This window comes from Salmo salar, chromosome ssa06 (genome assembly GCF_905237065.1).
Source record: "Salmo salar chromosome ssa06, Ssal_v3.1, whole genome shotgun sequence".
Lineage (NCBI taxonomy): Eukaryota > Metazoa > Chordata > Actinopteri > Salmoniformes > Salmonidae > Salmo > Salmo salar.
In genome coordinates, this window is record NC_059447.1 from 53,634,483 (window position 1) to 53,660,708 (window position 26,226).

Genomic DNA, 26,226 nt, shown 5'->3' on the forward strand with positions numbered 1-26,226 from the left:
CCTCAATCAGTGCTCAGACTGTCCGCAATAGGCTGAGAGAGGCTGGACTGAGGGCTTGTAGGCCTGTTGTAAGGCAGGCCCTCACCAGACATTTACCGGCAACAACGTCGCCTATGGGCACAAACCCACCGTTGCTGGACCAGACAGGACTGGCAAAAAGTGCTCTTCACTGACGAGTCACGGTTTTGTCTCACCAGGGGTGATGGTTGGATTCAGGATTATCGTCGAAGGAATGAGCGTTACACTGAGGCCTGTACTCTGGAGCGGGATCACCTTGGAGGTGGAGGATCCGTCATGGTCTGGGGCGGTATGTCACAGCATCATCGGACTGAGTTTGTTGTCATTGCAGGCAATCTCAACGCTGTGCGTTACAGGTAAGACATCCTCCTCCCTCATGTGGTACCCTTCCTGCAGGCTCATCCTGACATTACCCTCCAGCATGACATTGCCACCAGCCATACTGCTCATTCTGTGCTTGATTTCCTGCAAGACAGGAATGTCAGTGTTGTGCCATGGCCAGCGAAAAGCCCGGATCTTATTCCCATTGAGCACCTGGTTATTCTTTAAAAGTGCCTTCCTCACCATCTTAAATAAGCATGCCCCATTCAAAAAAATGTAGAACCAGGAACAGATATAGCCCTTGGTTCACTCCAGACCTGACTGCCGTTGATCAGCACAAACACATCCTGTGGCGTACTGCATTAGCAACAAATAGCCCCCACGATATGCACATTTTCAGGGAAGTTAGGAACCAATATACACAAGCAGTTAGGAAAGCTAAGGCTAGCCTTTTCAAACAGAACTTTGCATCCTGCAGCACAAACTCCAAAAAGTTCTGGGACACTAAAGTCCATGGAGAATAAGAGCACCTCATCCCAGCTACCCACTGCACTGCGGCTAGGAAATACTGTCACCACCGATACACCCACGATAATTGAGAATTTCAATAAGCATTTTTCTACGGCTGGCCATGCTTTCCAGCTGGTTACCCCTACCCCGGTCAACTGCCCTGCACCCCCCACAGCAACTTGCCCAAGCCTCCCCCATTTCTCCTTCACCCAAATCCAGAAAGCGGATGTTCTGAAAGAGCTGCAAAATCTGGACCCCTACAAATCAACCGGGCTAGAGAATCTGGACCCTCTCTTTCTAAAATTATCTGCCAAAATTGTTGCAACCCCTATTACTAGCCTGTTCAACCTCTCTTTCGTATCGTCTGAGATCTATCCATCACAGTGCCATCCGTTTTGTCACCAAAGCCCCATATACTACCCACCACTGCAACCTGTACACTCTTGTTGGCTGGCCCTCGCTTCATATTCGTCGCCAAACCCACTGGTTCCAGGTCATCAACAAGTCTTTGCTAGGTAAAGCCCCACCTTATCTCAGTTCACTGGTCACCATAGCAGTACCCACCCGCAGCACGCGCTCCAGCAGGTATATTTCACTGGTCACCCCCAAAGCCAATTCCTCATTTGCCCGCCTTTCCTTCCAGTTCTCTGCTGCCAATGACTGGAACGAACTGCAAAAATCGCTGAAGCTGGAGACTCATATCTCCCTCACTAAATTCAAGCACCAGATGTCAGAGCAGCTCACAGATCATTGCACCTGTACACAGCCCATCTGTAAATAGCCCATACAACTACCTCACCCCCATACTGTATTTATTATCCTCCTTTGCACCCCAGTATCTCTACTTGCACATTCATCTTCTGCATATCTATCACTCCAGTGTTTAATTGCTATATCATAATTACCTTGCCACTATGGCCTATTTTATTGCCTTATCCCTTATCTTATCTCCCTTATCTTACCTCATTTGCACACGCTGTATATACTTTTTTTCTACTGTATTATTGACTGTATGTTTGTTTATTCATTGTGTAACTGTGTTGTTGTATATGTTGAACTGCTTTGCTTTATCTTGGCCAGGTCGCAGTTGTAAATGAGAACTTGTTCTCAACTAGCCTACCTGGTTGAATAAAGGTGAAATAAAATAAAATAAAACCTTTGGGACTTGTTGGATAGGAGGGTGAGGGCTAGGGCCATTCCCCCAGAAATGTCTTAATGCAGCTGGTGGCCACACCAGATACTGACTGTTACTTTTGATTTTGACCCCCTCTTTGTTTAGAGACACATTATTCAATTTCTGTTAGTCACATGTCTGTGGAACTTGTTCAGTTTATGCCTCAGTTGTTGAATCTTGTTATGGTCATACAAATATTTACACATGTTAAGGTTGCTGAAAATAAACGCAATTGACATTGAGAGGACGTTTCTTTTTTTGCTGTGTTTATGTCAAGGAAACAACTTTATAGGTGTAAGCAATAGAGTGAATGCACTTTGAAGTAAATCTCAGCTCTGTTAAAGTGGCAATATGTAACCTTTTGGGGGACCAGACCAAATACAAATGTGAGTTATAGATCTGTCATTCGCATTGTAAGCAAGTCTAAAAAGCGGTAGATCTGTTCTATGTGCCCTATTTCTATGCTTCCAGTTCTTTTTTTGAAAACACTTTTTTATTTAACCTTTATTTAACTAGGCAAGTCAGTTAAGAACAAATTCTTATTTACAATGACAGCCAACCCCAGCCAAACCCTAATGAGGCTGGGCCATTTGTGCACCGCCCTATGGGACACCCAATCATGGCCAGTTGTGATACAACCTGGAATTGAAACATGGTCTTTATTGACGCTTCTTGCACTGAGATGCCATGCCTTAGACCACTGCGCCACTTGGGAGCCGTAAGTTTTGTTTTTGCATCTTTTACTTTTGATGTTGTACACCAGCTTCAAACAGCTGAAAATACAATGTTTTGGGTTATGGAAAATATATTTCACAGCGGTTTAGATGGTACAATGATTCTCTACACTATACTAGCTGATTTTGCCACAAACTGCAATTAGGCTAACTATTACAATTTTGCTAACTAGGAAATGGCTGAGCGATTTCTTCATAGTACAACTTTAAATGTACACTCACGGGGAAAAAAAACTTTTATTGATCATAGTGATTCAGGATTATCAGTAAAAACAGGTTAACGTGCCTCACCAACATTAGACAACTATACAGAAAGCTCTTGAAATAAGTAAATAAAATCAATGATGAGAACAGTCAGATTAACCAATACATGACTGGACACAGTGGTGTAACGGGAAGATTGGAATACCATGAACCAAGAGGTTGTGAGTTCAAATCCCAGGTGAGAACATTTTGAATATTTACTGTATAAATGAACATGCACAATGTAATCATCTACTTCAGTGTGTAAAATATAAGTTAAAATCACTGTGTGTGTGTGTGTGAGAGTCTCCCCAACCTTGGCAACAGACAAAGAGCTATGAATTGATCAGTGGTTCACCAATCAGTGCCTGGATGTCAGGCAGTGTCAGAGGAAGGCCCTAAAAATTGCGAAAGACTCCAGCCCCCCTAGTCATAGACTGTTCTCTTTGCTACCACGAAGTACCAGAGCGCCAAGTCTAGGTCCAAGAGGCTTCTACCCCCAAGCCATAAGACTCCTGAACATCTAATCAAATGGCTACCCAGACTATTTGCATTGCCCCTCTTCCCCTCTTTTACATCGCTGGTACTTTATTATCTATGCATAGTCACTTTAATAACTCTACCTACATGAACATATTACCTCAACTAACCGGTGCCCCCGCACATTGACTCTGTACTGGTACCCTGTATATAGTCTCACCATTGTTATTTTACTGCTGCTCTTCAAATTAAATTTTATTGGTCACATGCAGATGTTATTGCGATTGTAGCGAAATGCTTCTAGATCTGACAGCGCAGCAGTATCTAACAGGTAATATCTAACAATTCCACAACAAAACCTAATATCTAACACATTCCACAACAAAACCTAATACACACAATCTAGTAAGGGAATGGGATGAGAATATATAAGTATGAAATATATGGATGAGCAGTGGCAGAGCGGCTAAGATGCAATAGATAGTAAAGAATAGATAGTGAAGGATACAGAATATACATGAGATGAGTAATGCGAGATATGTAAACATTATTAAAGTGACTAGTGTTCCATTTATTAAAGTGGCGAATAATATCAACTCTGTAGCTAGGCAGCCACCTCTCTGTGCTAGTGGTGGCTGTTTAACAATCTGATGGCCTTTAGCTTTGATGCACCTGTCCTGACCTCGCATTCTGGATGGAAGCGAGGTTTTACAGGTACTTGTGTAACTTATTTCTTCTTATTATTTTTTAAACTGCATTGTTGGTTAGGGGCTTGTAAGTAAGCATTTCACTGTAAGGTCTACACCTGCAGTATTCGGCGCATGTGACTAATCAAATTTGATTTGATTGGCTCGGAAACAGCAACAAGGTGTAATTAAACTCTTTGGGGGTTCAATTACACCTGACAACTAATACACAGAAATGTTCCCATGAAACGTGTCTAGAACATTGATATTTTGTATTCTGAGAACATGGCAACCATATTCTGTGTATGTTTGGTGGGACACTGATGGAATATTCTCCTTATCCACAGAAAACTGGACACATGAATGTTCTTGCAACGTTCCCATAAAACGTGTCTAGAACATTAATATCTTAAATTCTGATAAAATGGTAACCACATTCTGGGTAAATTCTATTAGACATCAAGGGAATGTTCTCTTGGAAATATTCCTTGCACATCATGGGCACATTCCTGTCAACATTAGTTAATGACCTAATGAGATTCTTAAGGAACCTTCTCTACAGTTGTGGGGGCGTTTTTGTTAGCTGGGGTGGACCTGCAACCAGAGGGTACAATAGGGACAAATCTGCCGTGATTCGGTTATTCTAGCAAGGCCCTTAATCCCTAAACTCCAGGCGTGCTACACCGTGGCAGACTCTGGCATCCAGCCGCTCAGTTCGGGAAGCAAAAAGGACCGATTTCTATATAGCTTATCATTTTGATATGATATGCAGCCAGTCAATGACATGTTCTACAGTGTTGACATAGAGCAGTTCAGTCTGCAATTACTAAGCATTTGTAGCCTTTTTTAAATTTTAAACCTTAGCTGACTAAAATCCACTCCATAGTGAAGGAAATTGAGTTCATCAATGTCTTTCAGCTATTCAAGCCTAAATCTCTAACAGTCTAGAATGCATTTGAACGTAGTTGACCACAATGAACTATCTGCTATCATCAATGGTCTACTTTGAGAATGTGCAGTCAGTAAAGTGATACCCTCATATTTATGGTTCAAAACAGTCGTTTCTTTGTCAGGACTCCTCGACGGCTCAAATTGAGAGGTTTTACATCCCACCCACGCATTTTCATTGGCCTATTTTGGAGACTGTCGCGCGCACATCATATCTGTCAATCATACCGCAATAAAACCAATAATCGACTAGCCAGATTTACAATTATTCCGATCGGAGCAACAGAGTGGTACTTCTTGAAAATATCGGGGGACCAAACAAAGTGAGACCAAAATGGAGAGCTCCACGGCAGTGTTGTCGGAAATGTCAAGCAAGCACGCACTGCCACCCCCGCGCTGCTTCCCGCATTCACGCTATGTGGAAAAAGGCACAAGGTTTTTCCAAACGCAGGAATGTTTACCCTGTGAAAAACACTGAATAAATACTCACTGAAAATAAAGGTGGACGACTGTGGATGTAGTAAAACTCAAGTTGGGTTGTACTGTCCAGAAGTTCCACCTGAACCGCTTTTATCCAAGCATAAAGTTGTGACGAGAATAATCGCGAGGGCGAAGCCCCTTCTGCAGCACGGATGAAAGAACTTCCGCACAGCCGCTGTTTGAGCTCGTTCACCGCACACTGAGCCTGGTCGAGCCCCACTCACGCAAATTCAACGCTCCAGATACTTGGTGCACAGTAGAGTAACAAGTTAACATTACTCAGTTGAATGCTTGCAGTTAAATTGGACGAACATAGAAAATTTGATACTGGCACAGTTATTATATTATACATGTAGGCCTGTACAATTGAATTAGGCCTATCTTCCACAGCATTCATTTGATTAATAACCCATGTGTATTGCCCAGGCATTTACTAGAATGACCACCGATGATGTTTAGGGTACATTTCAGCATTAACTCAAATTAGAATAAACATTGAAGTCTCCGAGGCATGCGTTTATTAGAACTTTGCTGCGCCCATTGGCTGAGCATGGCATGTACATTTTATGATCTATTAGAAAGTTTTCTCTGCTGAAAAGTTTGTTAACCAGCATCAGATTTTTTTAGGATAGCGTAAAACACACTGTATGTACAAAACAATATGTGTGTTCGCTACCCACACAGGTGATTTTTACACATTTTATGACCTGACAGAAAATGTACATGGGACACACTCTTTTCACGCATTCTGCCCGGTGGGCAGTCCCATACGTGGGCGTCGGTTTCAAAGTGCAACAACTGTTCCAATGGCATGGGACTGTCCGATGCACGTCAACGTTCTACCGAGGCTGGGTCCAGTTGTTTTAGCTAACATTCCACTCCTTGCCACTCCGGTCATTTCCCATGTCTTTGGCAAATGCCCTGGAGTAGCCTACAAGGAGTGGAATGAACTTGCTGAACTGAGACCATAACCAGGCAACTCCACCTGTGATTTAATTCATACATTAGGCTATGATGGGTTTATAATTTATAGTTTACTTAAGCAATAATACATGAGAGGCCATGTGTTATGACATTTTTATCATGGCTGTGATATGGTCATAGCCTCCAGTGTATTATTGCTTTTATACAACGGGTTAACAGCCTTAAAAATCAAGATTATTTTCCAAACGATCAGTTTTTAAACAAAACATGATGCTACAGTACATTCACTAACACTGGTTGTCAAGTGACATTTTAGGCATTCTCTGATCATTACTTATTTTGTGTGTATTAGGATATAGCATCAAGTACTAGGATTAGGATATACAGTGTCTGAGTGGCTCATAGTGTTATTGTAAGAGTATCGTTCCATAGTTTAGTAATTCCATACCCAGCATTTGGAATTCAGATTATGTCCTCCCACTGCTAAAGGGTGGAGATCCCTCAGATGCTAATAACTATCGTCCTATCTCCAAACTCCCTATCCTGGCCAAAGTCTATGAATCCCTAGCGAACTCCCTATGCTGGCCAAAGTCTATGAATCCCTAGTGAACTCCCTATCCTGGCCAAAGTCTATGAATCCCTAGTAAACTCACTATCCTGGCCAAGGTCTATGAATCTGTAGTGAACTCACAGTTAAAAAACTTCTTAATTGAAAAGAACATACTGAGCGGGTTCAGTCTGGCTTTAGATCGGGGCACAGCACCACAACTGCAGCTATGGCAGTGGCAAATGATATCATTAATGCACTAGATAAAAGCAACCTTGTGCTGCTCTGTTTGTGGATTTATTAGAGGCCTTTGATTCAGTTGACCATGAATTGTTGCTAGCTTGACTCAGTAACATTGGTCTCACTGAAGGGGCAGTAAATTAGTTCAGGAACTATCTTTCTGACAGAACACAATGTGAATATACTGACAATCACACGTCTAGCTTTCTTGAGATTAATAAAGGTGTGCCCAAGGGTTCCATTTTAGCTCCTGTGTTGTTCTCAATGTTTATTAATGATTTGGGAAATGGGATGCAACCAGCAAAGTTACATCTATATGCAGATGATACAGTTATATATTCATGTGCTCCTTCTCTGGTTCAGGCTGTTGAAGAACTCCAGACTGGTTTTCAGTCACTGCAAGCCTCCCTTTATGGTCTCAAACTGGTCTTGAATATACAAGAAACTAAATTCATGACCTTTACCAGAGCTAGAACTCTGCCAGCGAATGTTAGCATTGTCACATCTGGTGGCTTATCCATTGAAAAAGTGCCATCCTATAAATACCTACAGTTGAAGTCGGAAGTTTACATACACCTTAGGCAAATACATTTAAACTCAGTTTTTCACAATTCCTGACATTTATTCCTAGTAAAAATTCCCTGTCTTAGGTCAGTTAGGATAACCACTTCATTTTAAGAATGTGAAATGTCAGAATAATAGTAGAGAGATGTCACGCCCTGACCTGAGAGAGAGGGTTTGTTTCTCTATGTGGTTAGGTCAGGGTGTGGGGTGGGCATTCTATGTTTTGTATTTCTTTGTGTTGGGCCAAGTATGGTTCCTAACCAGAGGCAGCTGTCTATCGTTGTCTCTGATTAGGAACCATACTTAGGCAGCCTTTTTTCCACCTGTGTGTGTGTGGGATCTTGTTTTTGTATTGCTGTGAGTAGCCTGAAAAACTTTTCGTTCGTTGAGTTTCTTGTTTTGGTTTTTGCTGGTTCACCGTTAAATAAAATATGATCAACCCACGCTGCGCTTTGGTCTACCTTTAACGACGGACGTTACAAGATAATTATTTATTTCAGGTTTTATTTCTTTCTTTCATCACATTCCCAGTGGGTCAGAAGTTTACATACACTCAATTACTATTTGGTAGCATTGCCTTTAAATTATTTAACTTGGGTCAAGCATTTCGGGTAGCCTTCCACATGCTTCCCACAATAAGCTGGGTGAAATTTGGACCGTTCCTCCTGACAGAGCTGTTGTAACTGAGTCAGGTTTGTAGTCCTCCTTGCTCGCACACGCTTTGTCAGTTCTGCCCACACATTTTTTATAGGATTGAGGTCAGGGCTTTGATGGCCACTCCAATACCTTGACTTTGTTGTCTTTAAGCCAATTTGCCACAACTTTGGAAGTATGCCTGGGGTCATTGTCCATTTGGAAGACCCATTTGCGACCAAGCTTTAACTTCCTGACTGATGTCTTGAGATGTTGCTAAAATATATCCATGTAATTTTCATCCCTCATGATGCCATCCATTTTGTGAATTGCACCAGTCCCTCCTGCAGCAAAGCACCCCCACAACATGATGCTGCCACCCTGTGCTTCACGGTTGGAATGGTGTTCTTTGGCTTGTAAGCCTTCCCCTTTTTCCTCCAAACATAACGATGGTCATTATGGCCAATCAGCTCTATTTTTGTTTCATCAGACCAGAGGATATTTCTCCAAAAATTACGATCCTTGTCCCCATGTGCAGTTGCAAACTGTAGTCTGGCTTTTTAATGGCGGTTTTGGAGCAGTGGCTTCTTCCTTGCTGAGCGGCCTTTCAGGTTATGTTGATATTGGACTCGTTTTACTGTGGATATAGATACTTTTGTACCTGTTTCCTCCAGCATCTTCACAAGGGCCTTTGCTGTGGTTCTGGGATTGATTTGCACTTTTCGCACCAAAGTACGTTCATCTCTAGGAGACAGAACACATCTCCTTTCTGAGCGGTCTGACGGCTGCATGGTCCCATGGTGTTTATACTTGTGTACTATTGTTTGTACAGATGAACGTGGTACCTTCAGGCATTTGGAAAATGCTCCCAAGTATGAACCAAACTTGTGGAGGTCCACAAATGTTTTTCTGATGTCTTGGTTGATTTATTTAGATTTTCCCATGATATCAAGCAAAGAGGCACTGAATTTGAAGGTAGGCCTTGAAATTCATCCACAGGTACACCTCCAATTGACTCAAATGATATCAATTAGCCTATCAGAAGCTTCTAAATCCATGACATCATTTTCTGGAATTTTTCAAGCTGTTTAAAGGCACAGTCAACTTAGTGTATGTAAACTTCTGACCCACTGGAATTGTGATACAGTGAATTATAAGTGAAATAATCTGTCTGTAAACAATTGTTGTAAAGATTGCTTGTGTCATGCACAAACATTTACATTTTTTTACATTTTAGTCATTTAGAAGACGCTCTTATCCAGAGCGACTAACAGTAGTGAATGCATACATTTCATAAAAAAAATTCCCCCGTACTGGTCCCCCGTAGGAATCGAACCTACAACCCTGGCATTGCAAACACCATGCTCTACCAACTGAGCCACACAAAGTAGATGTCCTAACCGACTTGCCAAAACTATAGTTTGTTAACAAGAAATTTGTGGAGTGGTTGAAAAATCTGTTTTAATGACACCAATCTAAGTGTACAGTCGTGGCAAAAAGTTTTGAGAATGACACAAATATTAATTTTAACAAAGTATGCTGCCTCAGTTTGTATGATGGCAATTTGCATATACTCCAGAATGTTATGAAGAGTGATCAGATAAATTGCTATTAATTGCAAAGTCCCTCTTTGCCATGCAAAGGAACTGAATCCCCCCAAAATATTTCCACTGCATTTCAGCCCTGCCACAAAAGGACCAGCTGACATCACGTCAGTGATTCTCTCGTTAACACAGGTGTGAGTGTTGACGAGAACAAGGCTGGAGATCACTCTGTCATGCTGATTGAGTTTGAATAACAGACTGGAAGCTTAAAATGGAGGGTGGTGCTTGGAATCATTGTTCTTCCTCTGTCATCCATGGTTACCTGCAAGGAAACACGTGCTGTCATCATTGCTTTGCACAAAAAGGGCTTCACAGGCAAGGATATTGCTGCCAGTAAGATTGCACCTAAATCAACCATTTATCAGATCATCAAGAACTTCAATTGTTGTGAAGAAGGCTTCAGGGCACCCAAGAAAGTCCAGAAAGCGCCAGGACCGTCTCCTAAAGTTGATTCAGCTGCGGGAGCGGGGCACCACCAGTTCAGAGCTTGCTCAGGAATGGCAGCAGGCAGGTGTGAGTGCATCTGCACGCACAGTGAGGTGAAGACTTTTGGAGGATGGCCTTGTGTCAAGAAGGGCAGCAAAGAAGCCACTTCTCTCCAGGAAAAACATCCGGGACAGACTGATATTCGGCAAAAGGTACAGGGATTGGACTGCTGAGGACTGGGGTAAAATCATTTTCTCTGATGAATCCGCTTTCCGATTGTTTGGGGCATCCGGAAAAAAGCTTGTCCGGAGAAGACAAAGTGAGCGCTACCATCAGTCCTGTGTCATGCCAACAGTAAAGCATCCTGAGACCATTCATGTGTGGGGTTGCTTCTCAGCCAAGAGAGTGGGCTCACTCTCAATTTTGCCTAAGAACACAGCCATGAATAAAGAATGGTACCAACACATCCTCCGGGAGCAACTTCTCCCAACCATCCAGGAACAGTTTGGTGACAAACAATGCCTTTTCCAGTATGATGGAGCACCTTGCCATAAAGCAAAAGTGATAACTAAGTGGCTCGGGGAACAAAACATTGATATTTTGGGTCCATGGCCAGGAAACTCTCTAGACCTTAATTCCATTGAGAACTTGTGGTCAATCCTCAAGAGGCGGGTGGACAAACAAAAACCCACAAATTCTGACAAACTCCAAGCATTGATTATGCAAGAATGGGCTGCCATCATTCAGGATGTGGCCCAGAAGTTAATTGACAGCATGCCAGGGCGGATTGCAGAGGTCTTGAAAAAGAAGGGTCAACACTGCAAATATTGACTCTTAGCATCAACTTCATGTAATTGTCAATAAAAGCCTTTGACACTTATGAAATGCTTATAATTATACTTCAGTATTCCATAGTAACATCTGACAAAAATATCTAAAGTCACTGAGGCAGCAGACTGTGAAAATGTATGTTTGTGTCATTCTCAAAACTTTTGGCCACGACTGTATGTAAACTTGCAACTTCAACTGTAGGTATTTGGTGGGATGACAAGTTGTCCTTTAAAGTTCATATGGATAATCTTGTGACAAAGCTTAATTTGAAATTGGGTTTTTATTTTCGTAATAAGGCTTGCTTCCCGCTTATGGCTAGAAAGAATCTTGTTCAGGCCATTTTTCTCTCTCTAATTGATTATGGTGACTTGTTGTATATGCATGCAACCTCCTCTGCCTTACAGAGACTGGACTGGATGAGTGCCAAGTCACTCACCCACCATTGCACATTGTACCAAATGGTAGGTTGGACCTCACATTATATGCGCAGAAAGATACATTTGTATGTGTTCATCTACACAGCTCTTTTGGGTAAACTCCCTCTTTACCTCTGTAGTCTGGTCTCCTTCACCAGCAGTTACCATACACTGTCTGCTAGGTGGTTGCTGCTTCTTGGATGGTGGCAGTATTGAGTCGCTTGGATGACTGACGTGCCCAGAGTAAACTGCCTCCTACTCACTCCCAGAAACTAAGATATGCATATTATTAGTAGATGTGGATAGAAAACACTCTGAAGTTTCTAAAACTGTTTGAATGATGTCTGTGAGTATAACAGAACTCATATGGCAGGCAAAAACCTGAGAATAAATCCAACCAGGAAATGATTTGTAGTTCTTCTATCTAATCCCTGTTCAAACTACAGTGTCTGTGGGGTCATTTTTGCACTTCCTAAGGCTTCCATTGGCTGTCAACAGCCTTTAGAAACTTGTTTCATGCGTCTCCTGTTACTGGGCTGAGAATAGGAGCTCAGTCTATCAGTGGACTGCCTGGGACCAGTGAGTTGTTTACTGCGCTGGCACATTTGGCGCGCCACTCATTCTTTTTCTTCTGTAATGAATACGCTATTGTCCAGTTGGAATATTATCAACGTTTTATGTTAAAAAGACCCTAAGGATTGATTGTAAAACATCGTTTGACATGTTTCTACGAACGTTAATGGAACTATTTGACTTTTTGTCTCTTATTTTACGCTCACGCGTTATGCCTTTGGATAGTAATCTGTACGCACGAACAAAACGGAGGTATTTGGACATAAATATGGAGTATTTCGAACAAAAATAACATTTCTTGTGGAAGTAGGAGTCCTGGTAGTGCATTCCGACCAAGATCAGCAAAGGTAAGGGAATATTTATAATACTAATTCTGAGTTTAGTTGACTCCAGAACTTTGCTGGTATCTGTATAGCTTGCTTTGATGGTTGAGCTCTGTACTCAGAATATTGACAAATGTGCTTTCGCCGAAAAGCTATTTTAAAATCTCACACTGTGGTTGCATTAAGGAGTAGTATATCTATAATTCTTTCAATAACTGTTGTAAATTTTATCAATCTTTATGATGAGTATTTTTGTAAATTGATGTGCTCATTCACTGGAAGTTTTGGTGGGAATACATTTTCTGAACATCACACGCCAATGTAAAATGGGGTTTATGGATATAAATATGAACTTTATCCAACAAAACATACATGTATTTTGTAACATTGAGTCCTGGGAGTGTCATCTGATAAAGATCATCAAAGGTTAGTAATTCATTTTAGCTGACCTTCTGGTTTTTGTGATGCCTCTGCTTGCTTGCTTGGAAAATGGCTGTGTGGTTTTTCTTGTTTAGTTGCTGTCCTAACATAATCTAATGTTTTGCTTTCGCCGTTAAGCCTTTTTGAAATCAGACACTGTGGTTAGATTAAGGAGAATCTTATCTTTAACGTTTTTAGGATAGGGGGCAGTATTTTCACGGCCGGATAAAAAACGTACCCGATTTAATCTGGTTATTACTCCTGCCCAGAAACTAGAATATGCATATAATTATTTGATTTGGATAGAAAACACCCTAAAGTTTCTAAAACTGTTTGAATGGTGTCTGTGAGTATAACAGAACTCATTTGGCAGGCCAAAACCTGAGAAGATTCCATACAGGAAGTGCCCTGTCTGACCATTTCTTGTCCTTCTATAGCCTCTTTATCAAAAATAGAGGATCTCTGCTGTAACGTGACATTTTCTAAGGCTCCCATAGGCTCTCAGAAGGCACCAGAACGGGGAATGATGACTCTGCAGTCCCTGGGCGAAAAACAGTAGGGGTTTTGGAAAGTGGTCGTTCTGAGAACAATGACATGGGCGTGCGCATGCATGTGAAGACTCCATTTTCTATTTTCAGTGTTTGAACGAAAACAAGGTCTCCCGGTCGGAATATTATCGCTATTTTACGAGAAAAATCGCATAAAAATTTATTTTAAACAGCGTTTGACATGCTTCAAAAGTACGGTAATGGAATATTTTGCATTTTTTTGTCACTATACGTGCCGGCGCGTCACCCTTTCGGATAGTGTCTTGAACGCAAGAACAAAACGCAGCTATTTGGATATAACTATGGATTATTTGGAACCAAAACAACATTGGGTGTTGAAGTAGAAGTCCTGGGAGTGCATTCTGACGAAGAACAGCAAAGGTAATCCAATTTTTCTTATAGTAAATCTGAGTTTGGTGAGTGCCAAACTTGGTGGGTGTCAAAATAGCTAGCCATGATGGCCGGGCTATCTACTCAGAATATTGCAAAATGTGCTTTCACCGAAAAGCTATTTTAAAATCGGACACCGCGATTGCATAAAGGAGTTCTGTATCTATAATTCTTAAAATAATTGTTTTGTTTTTTGTGAACGTTTATCGTGAGTAATTTAGTAAATTCACCAGAAGTTTTCGGTGGGTATGCTAGTTCTGAACGTCACATGCTAATGTAAAAAGCTGGTTTTTGATATAAATATGAACTTGATTGAACAAAACATGCATGTATTGTATAACATAATATCCTAGGAGTGTCATCTGATGAAGATCATTAAAGGTTAGTGCTGCATTTAGCTGTGGTTTTGGTTTTTGTGACATTATACGCTAGCTTGAAAAATGGGTGTGTGATTATTTCTGGCTGGGTACTCTCCTGACATAATCTAATGTTTTGCTTTTGTTGTAAAGCCTTTTTGAAATCGGACAATGTGGTTAGATAAAGGAGAGTCTTGTCTTTAAAATGGTGTAAAATAGTCATATGTTTGAAAAATGGAAGTTTTTGGATTTTTGAGGTGTTTGTAATTCGCGCCACGCTCTATCATTGGATATTGGCGAGGCGTTCCGCTAGCGGAACATCTAAATGGTGTATAACACTTGTATGTTTGAGAAATGTTAATTATGAGATTTTTGTTGTTTTGAATTTGCCGCTGTGCACTTTCACTGGCTGTCGTCATATCGATCCCGCTAACGGGATTCAAGCCATAAGAAGTTTTAAAGTCCACAGGACATTCACTTTAGGTTATTTAGCAAATATTTTCTTAACTCTATTTCTTGAAATGTATTGTTGGTTAAGGGCTAAGGGCTTGTAAGGAAGCATTTCACAGTAAGGTCTAGACCTGTTGTATTTGGTGCAAGTGACAAATAAAGTTGGATTTGATTTGCTGATTGGTTAGTCAACATGCAATAATACCTGTATACTGTCAATAACTGAGACATGCATTTCTAGCTTCATTAAAAACTGTTAACCCGATGGATTTTGGAAGTCCTTGTTCTTATTTATTTGTTTGAGGGCCTATACATGAGGCTAACTTTACCATATTATCCTGGAGGCATACTTACACAACCAGTCTCGTTTGTGTGAATTATATCTCTCAACTTTAAACAATGCGAAATTCGAATAGAAAATAATTTGTTTAGCTTTTTCCTATGCTGTGGCTGCATGAAATAGCAAATAATGTGAATTCAGCGATTACATTTGTTAACTTCATCTTTGTGGCTCCCTGATGAAACAGTAACATCCATTTCTGTAGTTAGGCTTAGAACATCTGAACTCTCTATTGCTGCTTTTCGACTGTAACACCAGTGTTACACTAGTGCAGGGTTCCCCAATTAGCCCCCCGAGAGTGGTTTTAGTTTTCTGAGCAAAACAAAAAGAAGATTTAAATTGTTCACAGTTAGCCATTGTTATGTAAACGCAGCTGAAAAGCCCCAGCAGCCTTGCCTTGGCCCCTTGCTAGCCTTTTGGGGGCCCTAAGTGAGATTTGGTCGGCATGGCTATTTGAGTGATTGTCATTGACTGACATAACAATAAAAAAAATTGCTCAACCAAATTTCAAACTTGCACCTTGTGTGTTCTACTATTCTAACTCTCAACAGTAAATTGAGACCCTGAGTTCCACAAAAAAAAATGTATTAAGTGTTCTGCAGTTCTACACATTTTGCCATAGGGTGGAGATACATTTTATAACACCTTTCATGCAATTCTACTATTTTTGCCAAGGGGCAGAGATTTTTTTCTCTCTTCAGTTTTACAGCTACTTTCCTGCAATTCTACCCATTTTGCCATGACTTATGCCATGTTAATGATATCTGAGTGAGAGTGACTAACAAAATCAATGGGAGGTCAGGGCCCCTGGGCACGTACCCTGCATGACCGGTTGGTATTCGGCCATGATAACTGGCTAGACTAATTTAACAATCTAAAAAATACTGGCTGACCTGGCTAATTGAGTAACTGTCAGTGAATGACATAACAAGAAAATAATTGCTCATTCACAACCAAATTTCGAACGTGCACCTTGTGCATTCTACTATTCTAACCTTCAACAACAAGTTGAGATCCCGACTGGGGGTTGGGGGCCCCCTAGCGGCCTGGGCCCCCAAGCAACCGCTTTTGCCACTTATTCCTGGAGCAGGTCCTGCTTACCCTCAAGTTAGAGCAGGTTCGCAGGAGCTATGGTCAAGTGAGACAGGTGTTGGTCTGCATAGAAGGACACAGAACACGGTTAAATCATCAGTGGAAATGCCCCATATATGGCTTTGCGCAGTGTGTTGAATAGATTCCACGATCCGGACATGAGCGAGTGCTCGGCTCGTTCTCGACACTGTGCGCGCTGGAATCTACGCCCACGGTGACGTTAGCACCGCCTACCGGGCGAAATGCAGTGAAAGAGTACGTCCCAAATGTACTGTGCAGTACAGTCACGTGACGAATAACATGCTCAGTTGACAATCACATATGAAGACGTGAGAGACTGCGAGAATTTCTCTGCAGCAACAAATAGACTACGAAATATAAACCTGTATTTCGCAAATAGGTGGTAAGAAGGACTCCCAATTATCGTATATGTTTTGTTTTGCAAATAGGAGGGGATATCCAAATGCATGCATTAGTCTAGAAGGAACACTTGATTCGGTCGGAAGGAACACTTGATTCAACGCAGACGTGTGTGAATGGATGTTATGCTGTCGTGAAACAAGTTGGCGAATTTATAATGAGACTATCTGTGGGTTGTAGGCTACATAGGGGACTGGCATATTGACAATCTTTTAGGATGGTATTTTCAGTTATTCATGTATTCCATTCGTCGAAAGCTGACCCTGTCGTGGTTGCAGAATGCACGCTTTGTTGCCATGTCTGACAGTCTATCGTTGTGTCCCATCTGCTTTGAAGTAGATAACATGAATGGATACATTTGAATAAAGGGTTGCTACAATATAAATATGCCTGATCGATTGCAACAATAATACTTCTGGCAATTTTGGAAAACTCAAATTCTTGCCTTTCCAAGGAAAACACTGTCATAACCCTTGACGGTTATGATTGGGAGAAAATATAGAGATTTACATTGTGTTTAACCTGTAACTAAGGCTTTATAGCCTATATGGTTAATTATGGCTGGCATTGGTTACAATCTGCCACAATATCAATGTTGTCAGGTAAGGTACAGTGTATGAGGGGATAATAGGTGGGTTGGAAAAGGCTATCAGAATGTGCACATGAAGGACGGTAGAGGTAGCCTAAATATTCATTATTTAATAAAAAATAAATGCACTGACTATGTGACAAATGGCTGTGATTTAAAACTAAACTAAAATTGTTTTAGTCGAATGATAACTAAAACTAACGAAGGATGAAGTGACAAAAATGTAACAAAGGCCTAAAATGTATTTTAAAACTTAATCTTAATAAATGGCTGCCAAAATGAACAGTGCAATGTAACAGTAAATTCTATTGACCCCATGCTCAGTTGCAATGTACCAATATTGCCATAAGGCTACATTGACATCTGGAATAGTGTTTTTGTCATAGTTTTTAGTTTTGCCTACTGTTACTCAATGTTTCAAGTGTCAATGTTGTCACACCCGACGTGAAACTCCTTTATTATCTAAAATGTCTACATGTAGAAAGTTACAGAGATGCCAACATCTGTCCCAGAGATACTTCTTTCAGTTCTTTGACCAGCAGAGAATGCAATTGTTTCAGCAACACCTTGAGAAATGCCTTAGTGCATGAGTCAGAGGTGTTACATTTATGAACATATGTTTGGTGTGTGTTTTAGGGCATGGGGGAAGAGTGTAGTCATATAGAACCACATTTTGTCATTGCACAGAAATCAGACCTGTCATGGGTACCAATAGTATTTGTGTATTAGGTCGTTTATTGAGCTTACCTGGCACAATGGAATAGCCCCAGATGTGCAATCCGCACCCACCACACTAAAAGTATTTGATAGGAAGGAAATACTATTTTAACCCACGTCTGCACAATGTATCCTCTCCCAAATTAATTTTAAGCTGTATATAATACAATATGAATTACTGTGTGCGTGTAGCAGGAAGTCGAGAAGTGGCGTCATGGACGTGTCCAGCCACAGCCTGTTCCTCCTGCAGCAGCTCAACGTCCAGAGGGAGTTCGGCTTCCTGTGTGACTGTACTGTCGCCATTGGCAACGTGTACTTCAAGGCCCACCGGGCTGTCCTGGCTGCCTTCTCTAACTACTTCAAGATGATCTTCATTCATCAGTCAAGGTTTGCTAGCTTTTATCAACAGTACTAGTCAATATCACACTCATGGTGTTGTTAAATACCTATGTTTAGGCCTTCAAGTAAGTAGTTAACATTGTACAGTAGCATGGGCTAGTGTCCACATTCAATGTAGGCTAGCATAATAGTGGTCGTCAGAGGTTGTTTCAGTGGTATTGGAGATTCAAAGGAATGTTGTATGTTGACTCATATTGCACTGACTGTTAAGCTAATATTATCTTTGAGGATGGTAATATACAAAATGTATATGATATGTGTGTTTTCCCTGGAAAGCTGTCACAAATAAGATATTTTGAGCTAGTTTTGTATTCATACATCTTACTCTACAAAATCTAAGAGATACTTTGATATAAGAGACAGGAGATTTTATGGAATTTGTCTTTGCAGACTAAAAGCTAATGGTCAGCAATAATACTTTCCCACTGTCTACTACCATCTCCACAGCGAGTGCATTAAAATACAGCCCACGGACATCCAGCCGGACGTGTTCAGCTACCTGCTCCACATCATGTACACTGGCATGGGCCCCAAGCAGCCAGTGGACCAGGGCCGCCTGCAGGAGGGCATCAAGTTTCTCCATGCCTACCAGCTGTGCCGTAACCCCGACGAGGGGTCCCCCGATGTCGGTGACCTGGTTCGTATGTCCAACCTGTACGGTATTCAGATTTCATCCCAGTTGGCCAACAAAGAGGGTACTGGGGGCCCTAAAGGTAGTGCAGGGACCCGAGGAGGAGGCGGCCCGGAGGACAGGCGTTCGTCCACCCAGGCGGGCCGCTCCCACGCTGCACAGTTCTCGATGACCGTGGGGATGGAGGGCATCCCCTCCTCAGACCGTCAGCCCTTCTCTGGTCTCCTCCGTGGCGTCTCCTCAGTGGCTTCCGGCGACGACTCGGACATCTCGACACGTATCAAGCAGGAGAGGGTGGAGGAAGGGGAGGGAGAGGAAGGCCACCTGGCGCTGGGAAGGGTAGGGTCCCCAACGTCTCCTTCAGCCCAGGGCGGCAGCCCCTGCCAGGGCCTCCTGTTCAAGGATGGCCCTCTGGTGCTGCTGTGCCCCCGCTGTGGCGAGCGCTGCTCCTCCCCCGAGGGGCTCCGCAAGCACCTGTTCAGCCACACCCTGGATCCCAGTGGACTAATGGAGGGCCTCTCCCAGGGCGGGGTAGGGGACCCAGAGGGCCCTGAGGACCAGCAGCAACGTGGGGCCCCCCAGGATCAACTAGATGCAGGCTGCTTGGAGGAGGCCCTGCGGCAGAGCCAGGCCCTAGCTAACGAGCTAGCTGCTGAGCTAAGTTGGAGCAGGGGTGGTATAGCCATTGGCACTAGTCCACCCCCCACCACCACCTCCACCACCAGTCACGCACGAAAGCGCAAGATCGCTTGTGCTGTGTGCAGCATGCACTTCGCCCAGAAGAGCCAGCTGCAGGAGCACATGTATACTCACACGGGCAAGCCGTCACGCTACCACCGCTACAGCCGTCTCTGCAGCCAGCTCATCCACGCCTCCGGACACTTCTGCGAGGGGCCACCGGAGGGCGGCGTTGGGGTGGCAGCAAGCACCACGGTAATGTTGGCGGAGGAGTCCAATCGGGAAGCTCAGGACAATGGCAGCTCCTGCTATTCGCTAGACTCTGAGATCTCACAAGAGAGCGTGGATGCCGTCACTGTGGAATGAAAGGGAGAAAAAAAAACTGTAGAAATCAAATAAATACATAGTCCCAAATATTATTTCTTATTCTTAATTCCACATAGTACCTTCTTTTTCAGTTTGTTTTCTTCGGTTTGATTCCTACTGAACTTGACCTTGTTTCAGTTGCAGGGATTCCTTACCTTTTGACATTATCCTTCCACTTATCCGCTTATATCCTGTATTTTGTTAATACTGTCATCTTTCTGTTGGTTAGATGAAACCATGTGATGTGATTCCAGTGTAAACTGTATCTTATTTTATTCAGTGAATGTCTGAATAGAATAGAACATTGTTTTTACATGATACTTGTGTTCTCTCTCTGTCATATGTTACCAGCTGATATTGATTGGAATTTAGCAAATACTATGTATCTGCATTTATTTCTGAGAATTTGCACTTTCCGAAATAAGTAGCTGTTGAAACAGGTACAGTACCAGTCAAAAGTGTGGATACACCTACTCATTCCAAGGTTTTTCCTTTATTTTTACTATTTTCTACATTGTAGAATAATAGTGAAGACAACAAAAATGTGAAATAACACATGTAATTATGTAGTAACCCAAAATGTGCCTTGATGACAGCTTTGCATTCTCTCAACCAGCTTCATGAGGTAGTCACCTGGAATGCATTTCAATTAACAGGTGTGCTTTGTTAAAAGGTAATTTGTGGAATTTCTTAATTAGTTTGAGCCAATCAGTTGTGTTCTGACAAGGTTGGGGTGGTATACAGAAGATAGCCCTATTTGGTAAAAGACCAAGTCCATATTATGGCAAGAACAGCTCTTATAAGCAAAGACAAATGACAGTCCATAATTAATTTCAGACATGAAGGTTAGTCAATTCGAAAAATGTACAGAACTTTGAAAGTTTCTTCAAGTGCAGTCGCAAAAACCATCAAGAGCTATAATGAAACGGGCTCTCATTAGGATCGCCACAGGAAAGGAAGACCCAGAGTTCCCTCTGCTGCAGAGGATAAGTTCATTAGAGTTACCAGCCTCAGAAATTGCAGCACAATTTAATGCTTCAAAGAGTTCAAGTAACAGACACCTCTCAACATCAACTGTTCAGAGGCGACTGCATGACTCAGGCCTTCATAGTCTAATTGCTGCAAAGAAACCACTACTAAAGGACACCAATAAGAAGAACAGAGGTGCTTGGGCCAAGAAACACGAGCAATGGACATTAGACCTGTGGAAATCTGTCCTTTGGTCTGATGAGTCCAAATATGAGATTTTTGGTTCCAACTGCTGTGTCTTTGTGAGACGCAAAGTAGGTGAGTGGAGGATCTCCGCATGTGTGGTTCCCACCATGAAGCATGGAGGAGGAGGTGTGATGGTGTGCGGGTGCTTTGCTGGTGACACTGGTTTATTTAGAATTCATGGCACACTTAACCAGCATGGCTACCACAGCATTCTGCAGTGATACGCCATCCCGTCTGGTTTGGGCTTAGTGGGACTATCATTTGTTTTTCAACAGGACAATGACCAAAAACACACCTCCAGGCTGTGTAAGGGCTATTTGACCAAGGAGAGTGATGGAGTGCTGCATCAGATGACCTGGCCTCCATAATCACCTGACCTTAACCCAATTGAGATGGTTTGTGATGAGTTGGACCACAGAGTGAAGGAAAAGCAGGCAACAAGTGCTCAGCATATGTGGGAACTCCTTCAAGACTTGGAAAAGCATTCCTCATGGAGCTGGTTGAGAGAATGCCAAGAGTGTGCAAAGCTGTCATCAAGGCAAAGGGTGGCTACTTTGTGTTTAACACTTTTTTGCCTGCTACATGATTCCACATGTGTTATTTCATAGTTTTTATGTCTTCACTTCTTCTACAATGTAGAAAATAGTAAAAAAATAAAGAAAAACCCTTGAATGAGTAGGTGTCTCCAAACTTTTGACTGTTACTGTATGTAATGTTGTTATGGATGTTTGTCAGGGTTACAGGAATTTGCAAGGGACAACTTCTTAAGACCACAATGTTGCAGTACACAAAGTATGGTACATCATTATTAATATTGGATTTTTTTTCTATATTTCCCCCCCAAAATCATGAGCAGTGCCTTGCTGTTTAGTTTTTTATAGAGTACCTCCTAACAAACTAGCTAAACAAACTAGAGAATTAGCTTTGAATTCAAATGGTTCAGGAAGAGTGTACTACCTACTTAAGTGGACAAATATGCAAAAGTAGACAGTCACAAGTGTCATCCCAAGACCTTTTCAAGCTGGAAAACCTGGATCTGTATGTTTCAAGTGTCACAGGAGAGGTGATCTAGAATCAGGTGCCCCCCTGTCTTATTCATTCTTGATCGAAAAGGCAAAACTGATTCTAAGTTGGGGGGGAAGAGAACTCAATATACTTTAAAATGACCAAAACGAAACTGTAGAAATGATAATGGACCTACATTCACACAGTTTCTAAACCGTGTCCAGCTCGCTAATAATCACCGAATTGAAAGCTAGACAGTGAGGGAGCATTTAAAATTCCCCAAACAATGGATAGAGGGCTATTTTTTGCTCATTTTGCCGGTAAGGAAATATATCACATTTTCAATGTGGCCCGTTAAAGACCGAATGCGGCAAGGACCTTTAGCAGGGACCTTAGCCGAGTGGTTAAGTATAGAGTACACTTGTTGAATATCCTTTCTCCTTGACTAGGAATATTTTCAACACGAAGAGGAAGGACTTATTTTAGCTCATAACAGGCTAACATGAGTAGAAATGACTAAAATAGATGTTCTGAAATTCGTTAGTGTTCTACAGCTTTATGATAGTGAGATTATAGTTTCACCTTTGATGGATATGTGCGAATGGCTATCAGAATGTGTAGGACAACACATCTGGTAGTGACGAACCAGGAGTCTGCATGTACTGTGATAGGTTTATACTGTCTCGAAATTGACGATCACATTTGCCATTTTGGGTGTTTCCATTTTTGTACTGTTGTGTGTGACTTCTGGTCTGTTTGAATTGGCTACTCTTCTATGGTGTTTCCACTTTGTCATACACTTTAAACATGAATGTAGTTTAATGTTTTGTAAATCTGTGTCACCTTTCCATAAATGAGAAATGTTTTGTAAATAAATGTTAAGAGATTGTCCAATGTAACTCTTCTCATTGATAAAAATCATTGGTTTCCACAAACCTGAGTGCCAGTCTGTTTGTGCTATACAATGCCAACTCCTTATCCCTCATTGTCATGCCAAACTTAGATAGACAAGGACTGCAATGGAGTAAGCAAGAGCACAAACAGATCTGGGACCAGGCTTTACGTTCCCTGTTCCTGTAGTAACCATCTGTTACCACTAGAGGCCAATTAAGAGCTGAAGGACTCATCCCCAAAAGGTACCATCGCTCCTCTCCTCTACCCTGTGCTTGATGGGCACTTGAAAAATATCTGACATGGATTTAACAAAGGTGGAAACTCCCTCCAGCCAATGTTTACGCCAATCCTATGCTTATAAATCCATAATGGGGAGTGTGCAAGTACACACTTCTAAATAAGGGTGGAGAATTGGTAAGAAAACATGGTCCATTAGTAGCGCAGGGTAATGGAATAACTACACAGAATGTTTTATGCATCCCTCTACGGAGCTCAACAACAAAACATTAAAACTGACAGATGGCTTCTGACTCTGAGACAGCACACCTCTCAAGCAGTGGGTTAGATACATTCCAATTCATTCTAGGACAGCTAGTGCTGGAACCCATCAAACTGTCCAGTGTTGTATTGATGATATATATTGTTACATAAAGTAAGAGGCTGAGGCTGTAAGGACAATAATTCTCAGAGTCCCTCCCAAACAAATGGAAAACTATTATTTCACCTAATCTAAGAGAGAAACTGATCAACTAAGAAACAGAGCTGTAGTGGTTAAAACTGGCAGTTGCTTGATGATTTATTTTTATTTAACTAGGCAAGTCAGTTAAGAACAAATATTTTTTTACAATGACGGTCTACCAAAAGGCAAAAGGCATCCTGCAGGGACGGCGCTGGGATTAAAAAATAAAAATAAAAAAAATAAAAATATATATATATATATATATATAGAATAAAACACATCACGACAAGAGAGACCTAACACGGAACCCAAACCGGCTGCGCGCATGCGCCATCGTGCATACATTTATTTTGTCCCCCTACACCAAACGCGATCACGACACGCAGGTTAAAATATCAAAACAAACTCTGAACCAAGTTAGCTTGCACTTGTTAGCTTGCTGTTGCTAGCTAATTTGTCCTGGGATATAAACATTGAGTTGTAATTTTACCTGAAATGCACAAGTTCCTCTACTCTGACAATTAATCCACACATTCAACGGTCAACCGAATCGTTTCTAGTCATCTCTCCTCCTTCCAGGCTTTTTCATCTTTGAATTTATATGGTGATTGACATCTACACTTTCATAGTATTACCACGACAACCGGCAAAACAGTTCGTCTTTCAATCACCCATATGGGTATAACCAATGAGGAGATGGCACTTGGGGACCTGCTTCTATAAACCAATGAGGAGATGGGAGAGGCAGGACTTGCAGTGCGATCTGCGTCAGAAATAGGAATTACTTCTATTTTAGCCCTTGGCAACGCAGACGCTCATTGGTGCGCACGAGCAGTGTGGGTGCAATATTTGAATAACATAGATTCCTAAATTTATTTTGCAACGCACGCGACGCGAGCGGTGTAGTCAGGGTATAAGACAACAACATAGCAAGGCAGCAACACATGACAACACAGCATGGTATCCTTATCATTTATCGCCCTCCAGGTTCCCTTGGAGAGTTCATCAATGAGCTTGACGCCTTGATAAGTTCCTTTCCTGAGGATGGCTCACCTCTCACAGTTCTGGGTGACTTTAACCTCCCCACGTCTACCTTTGACTCATTCCTCTCTGCCTCCTTCTTTCCACTCCTCTCCTCTTTTGACCTCACCCTCTCACCTTCCCCCCCTACTCACAAGGCAGGCAATACACTTGACCTCATCTTTACTAGATGCTGTTCTTCCACTAATCTCATTGCAACTCCCCTCCAAATCTCCGACCACTACCTTGTATCCTTTTCCCTCTTGCTCTCATCCAACACTTCTCACTCTGCCCCTACTCGGATGGTATTGCGCCGTCCCAACCTTCGCTCTCTCTCTCCCGCTACTCTCTCCTCTTCCATCCTATCATCTCTTCCCTCTGCTCAAACCTTCTCCAACCTATCTCCTGATTCTGCCTCCTCAACCCTCCTCTCCTCCCTTTATGCATCCTTTGATTTTCTCTGTCCCCTATCCTCCAGGCCGGCTCGGTCCTCCCCTCCTGCTCCGTGGCTCGACGACTCACTACGAGCTCACAGAACAGGGCTCCGGGCAGCCGAGCGGAAATGGAGGAAAACTCGCCTCCCTGCGGACCTGGCATCCTTTCACTCCCTCCTCTCTACATTCTCCTCTTCTGTCTCTGCTGCTAAAGCCACTTTCTACCACTCTAAATTCCAAGCATCTGCCTCTAACCCTAGGAAGCTCTTTGCTACCTTCTCCTCCCTCCTGAATCCTCCTCCCCCTCCCCCCCCCCCTCCCTCTCTGCGGATGACTTCGTCAACCATTTTGAAAAGAAGGTTGACGATATCCGATCCTCGTTAAGTCAAACGACACCGCTGGTCCTGCTCACACTGCCCTACCCTGTGCTTTGATCTCTTTCTCCCCTCTCTCTCCAGATGAAATCTCGCGTCTTGTGACGGCCGGCCGCCCAACAACCTGCCCACTTGACCCTATCCCCTCCTCTCTTCTCCAGACCATTTCCGGAGACCTTCTCCCCTTCCTCACCTCGCTCATCAACTCATCCTTGACCGCTGGCTACGTCCCTTCCGTCTTCAAGAGAGCGAGAGTTGCACCCCTTCTGAAAAAACCTACACTCGATCCCTCCGATGTCAACAACTACAGACCAGTATCCCTTCTTTCTTTTCTCTCCAAAACTCTTGAACGTGCCGTCCTTGGCCAGCTCTCCTGCTATCTCTCTCAGAATGACCTTCTTGATCCTAATCAGTCAGGTTTCAAGACTGGGCATTCAACTGAGACTGCTCTTCTCTGTGTCACGGAGGCTCTCCGCACTGCTAAAGCTAACTCTCTCTCCTCTGCTCTCATCCTTCTAGACCTATCTGCTGCCT

General features: G+C 42.4%; 2 protein-coding genes across 3 annotated transcripts in view; one reads left to right on the plus strand and one right to left on the minus strand.

The window, feature by feature from the left end:
- LOC106607639 (zinc finger and BTB domain-containing protein 1) overlaps window positions 1-5,996 on the minus strand; it is a 41,075-nt gene extending 35,079 nt beyond the window's left edge. Inside the window, exon 1 of one of the 2 annotated variants that reach the window (XR_001329242.2) lies at window positions 5,605-5,996. The gene's annotated coding sequence lies outside the window, so the exon portion shown is untranslated. The remainder of the gene's footprint in view (window positions 1-5,604) is intronic. The other variant, XM_014204779.2, reaches the window with a different exon arrangement.
- A 10,335-nt stretch (window positions 5,997-16,331) lies between these two features.
- Window positions 16,332-20,587, plus strand: LOC106607640 (zinc finger and BTB domain-containing protein 25). Its single transcript, XM_014204784.2, has 3 exons — window positions 16,332-16,674; window positions 18,190-18,384; window positions 18,844-20,587. Exons 2-3 carry the CDS (start codon window positions 18,212-18,214, stop codon window positions 20,069-20,071), a joined length of 1,401 nt encoding a protein of 466 aa, XP_014060259.1. The 5' UTR covers window positions 16,332-16,674; window positions 18,190-18,211; the 3' UTR covers window positions 20,072-20,587.
- Window positions 20,588-26,226: the final 5,639 nt, after the last annotated feature.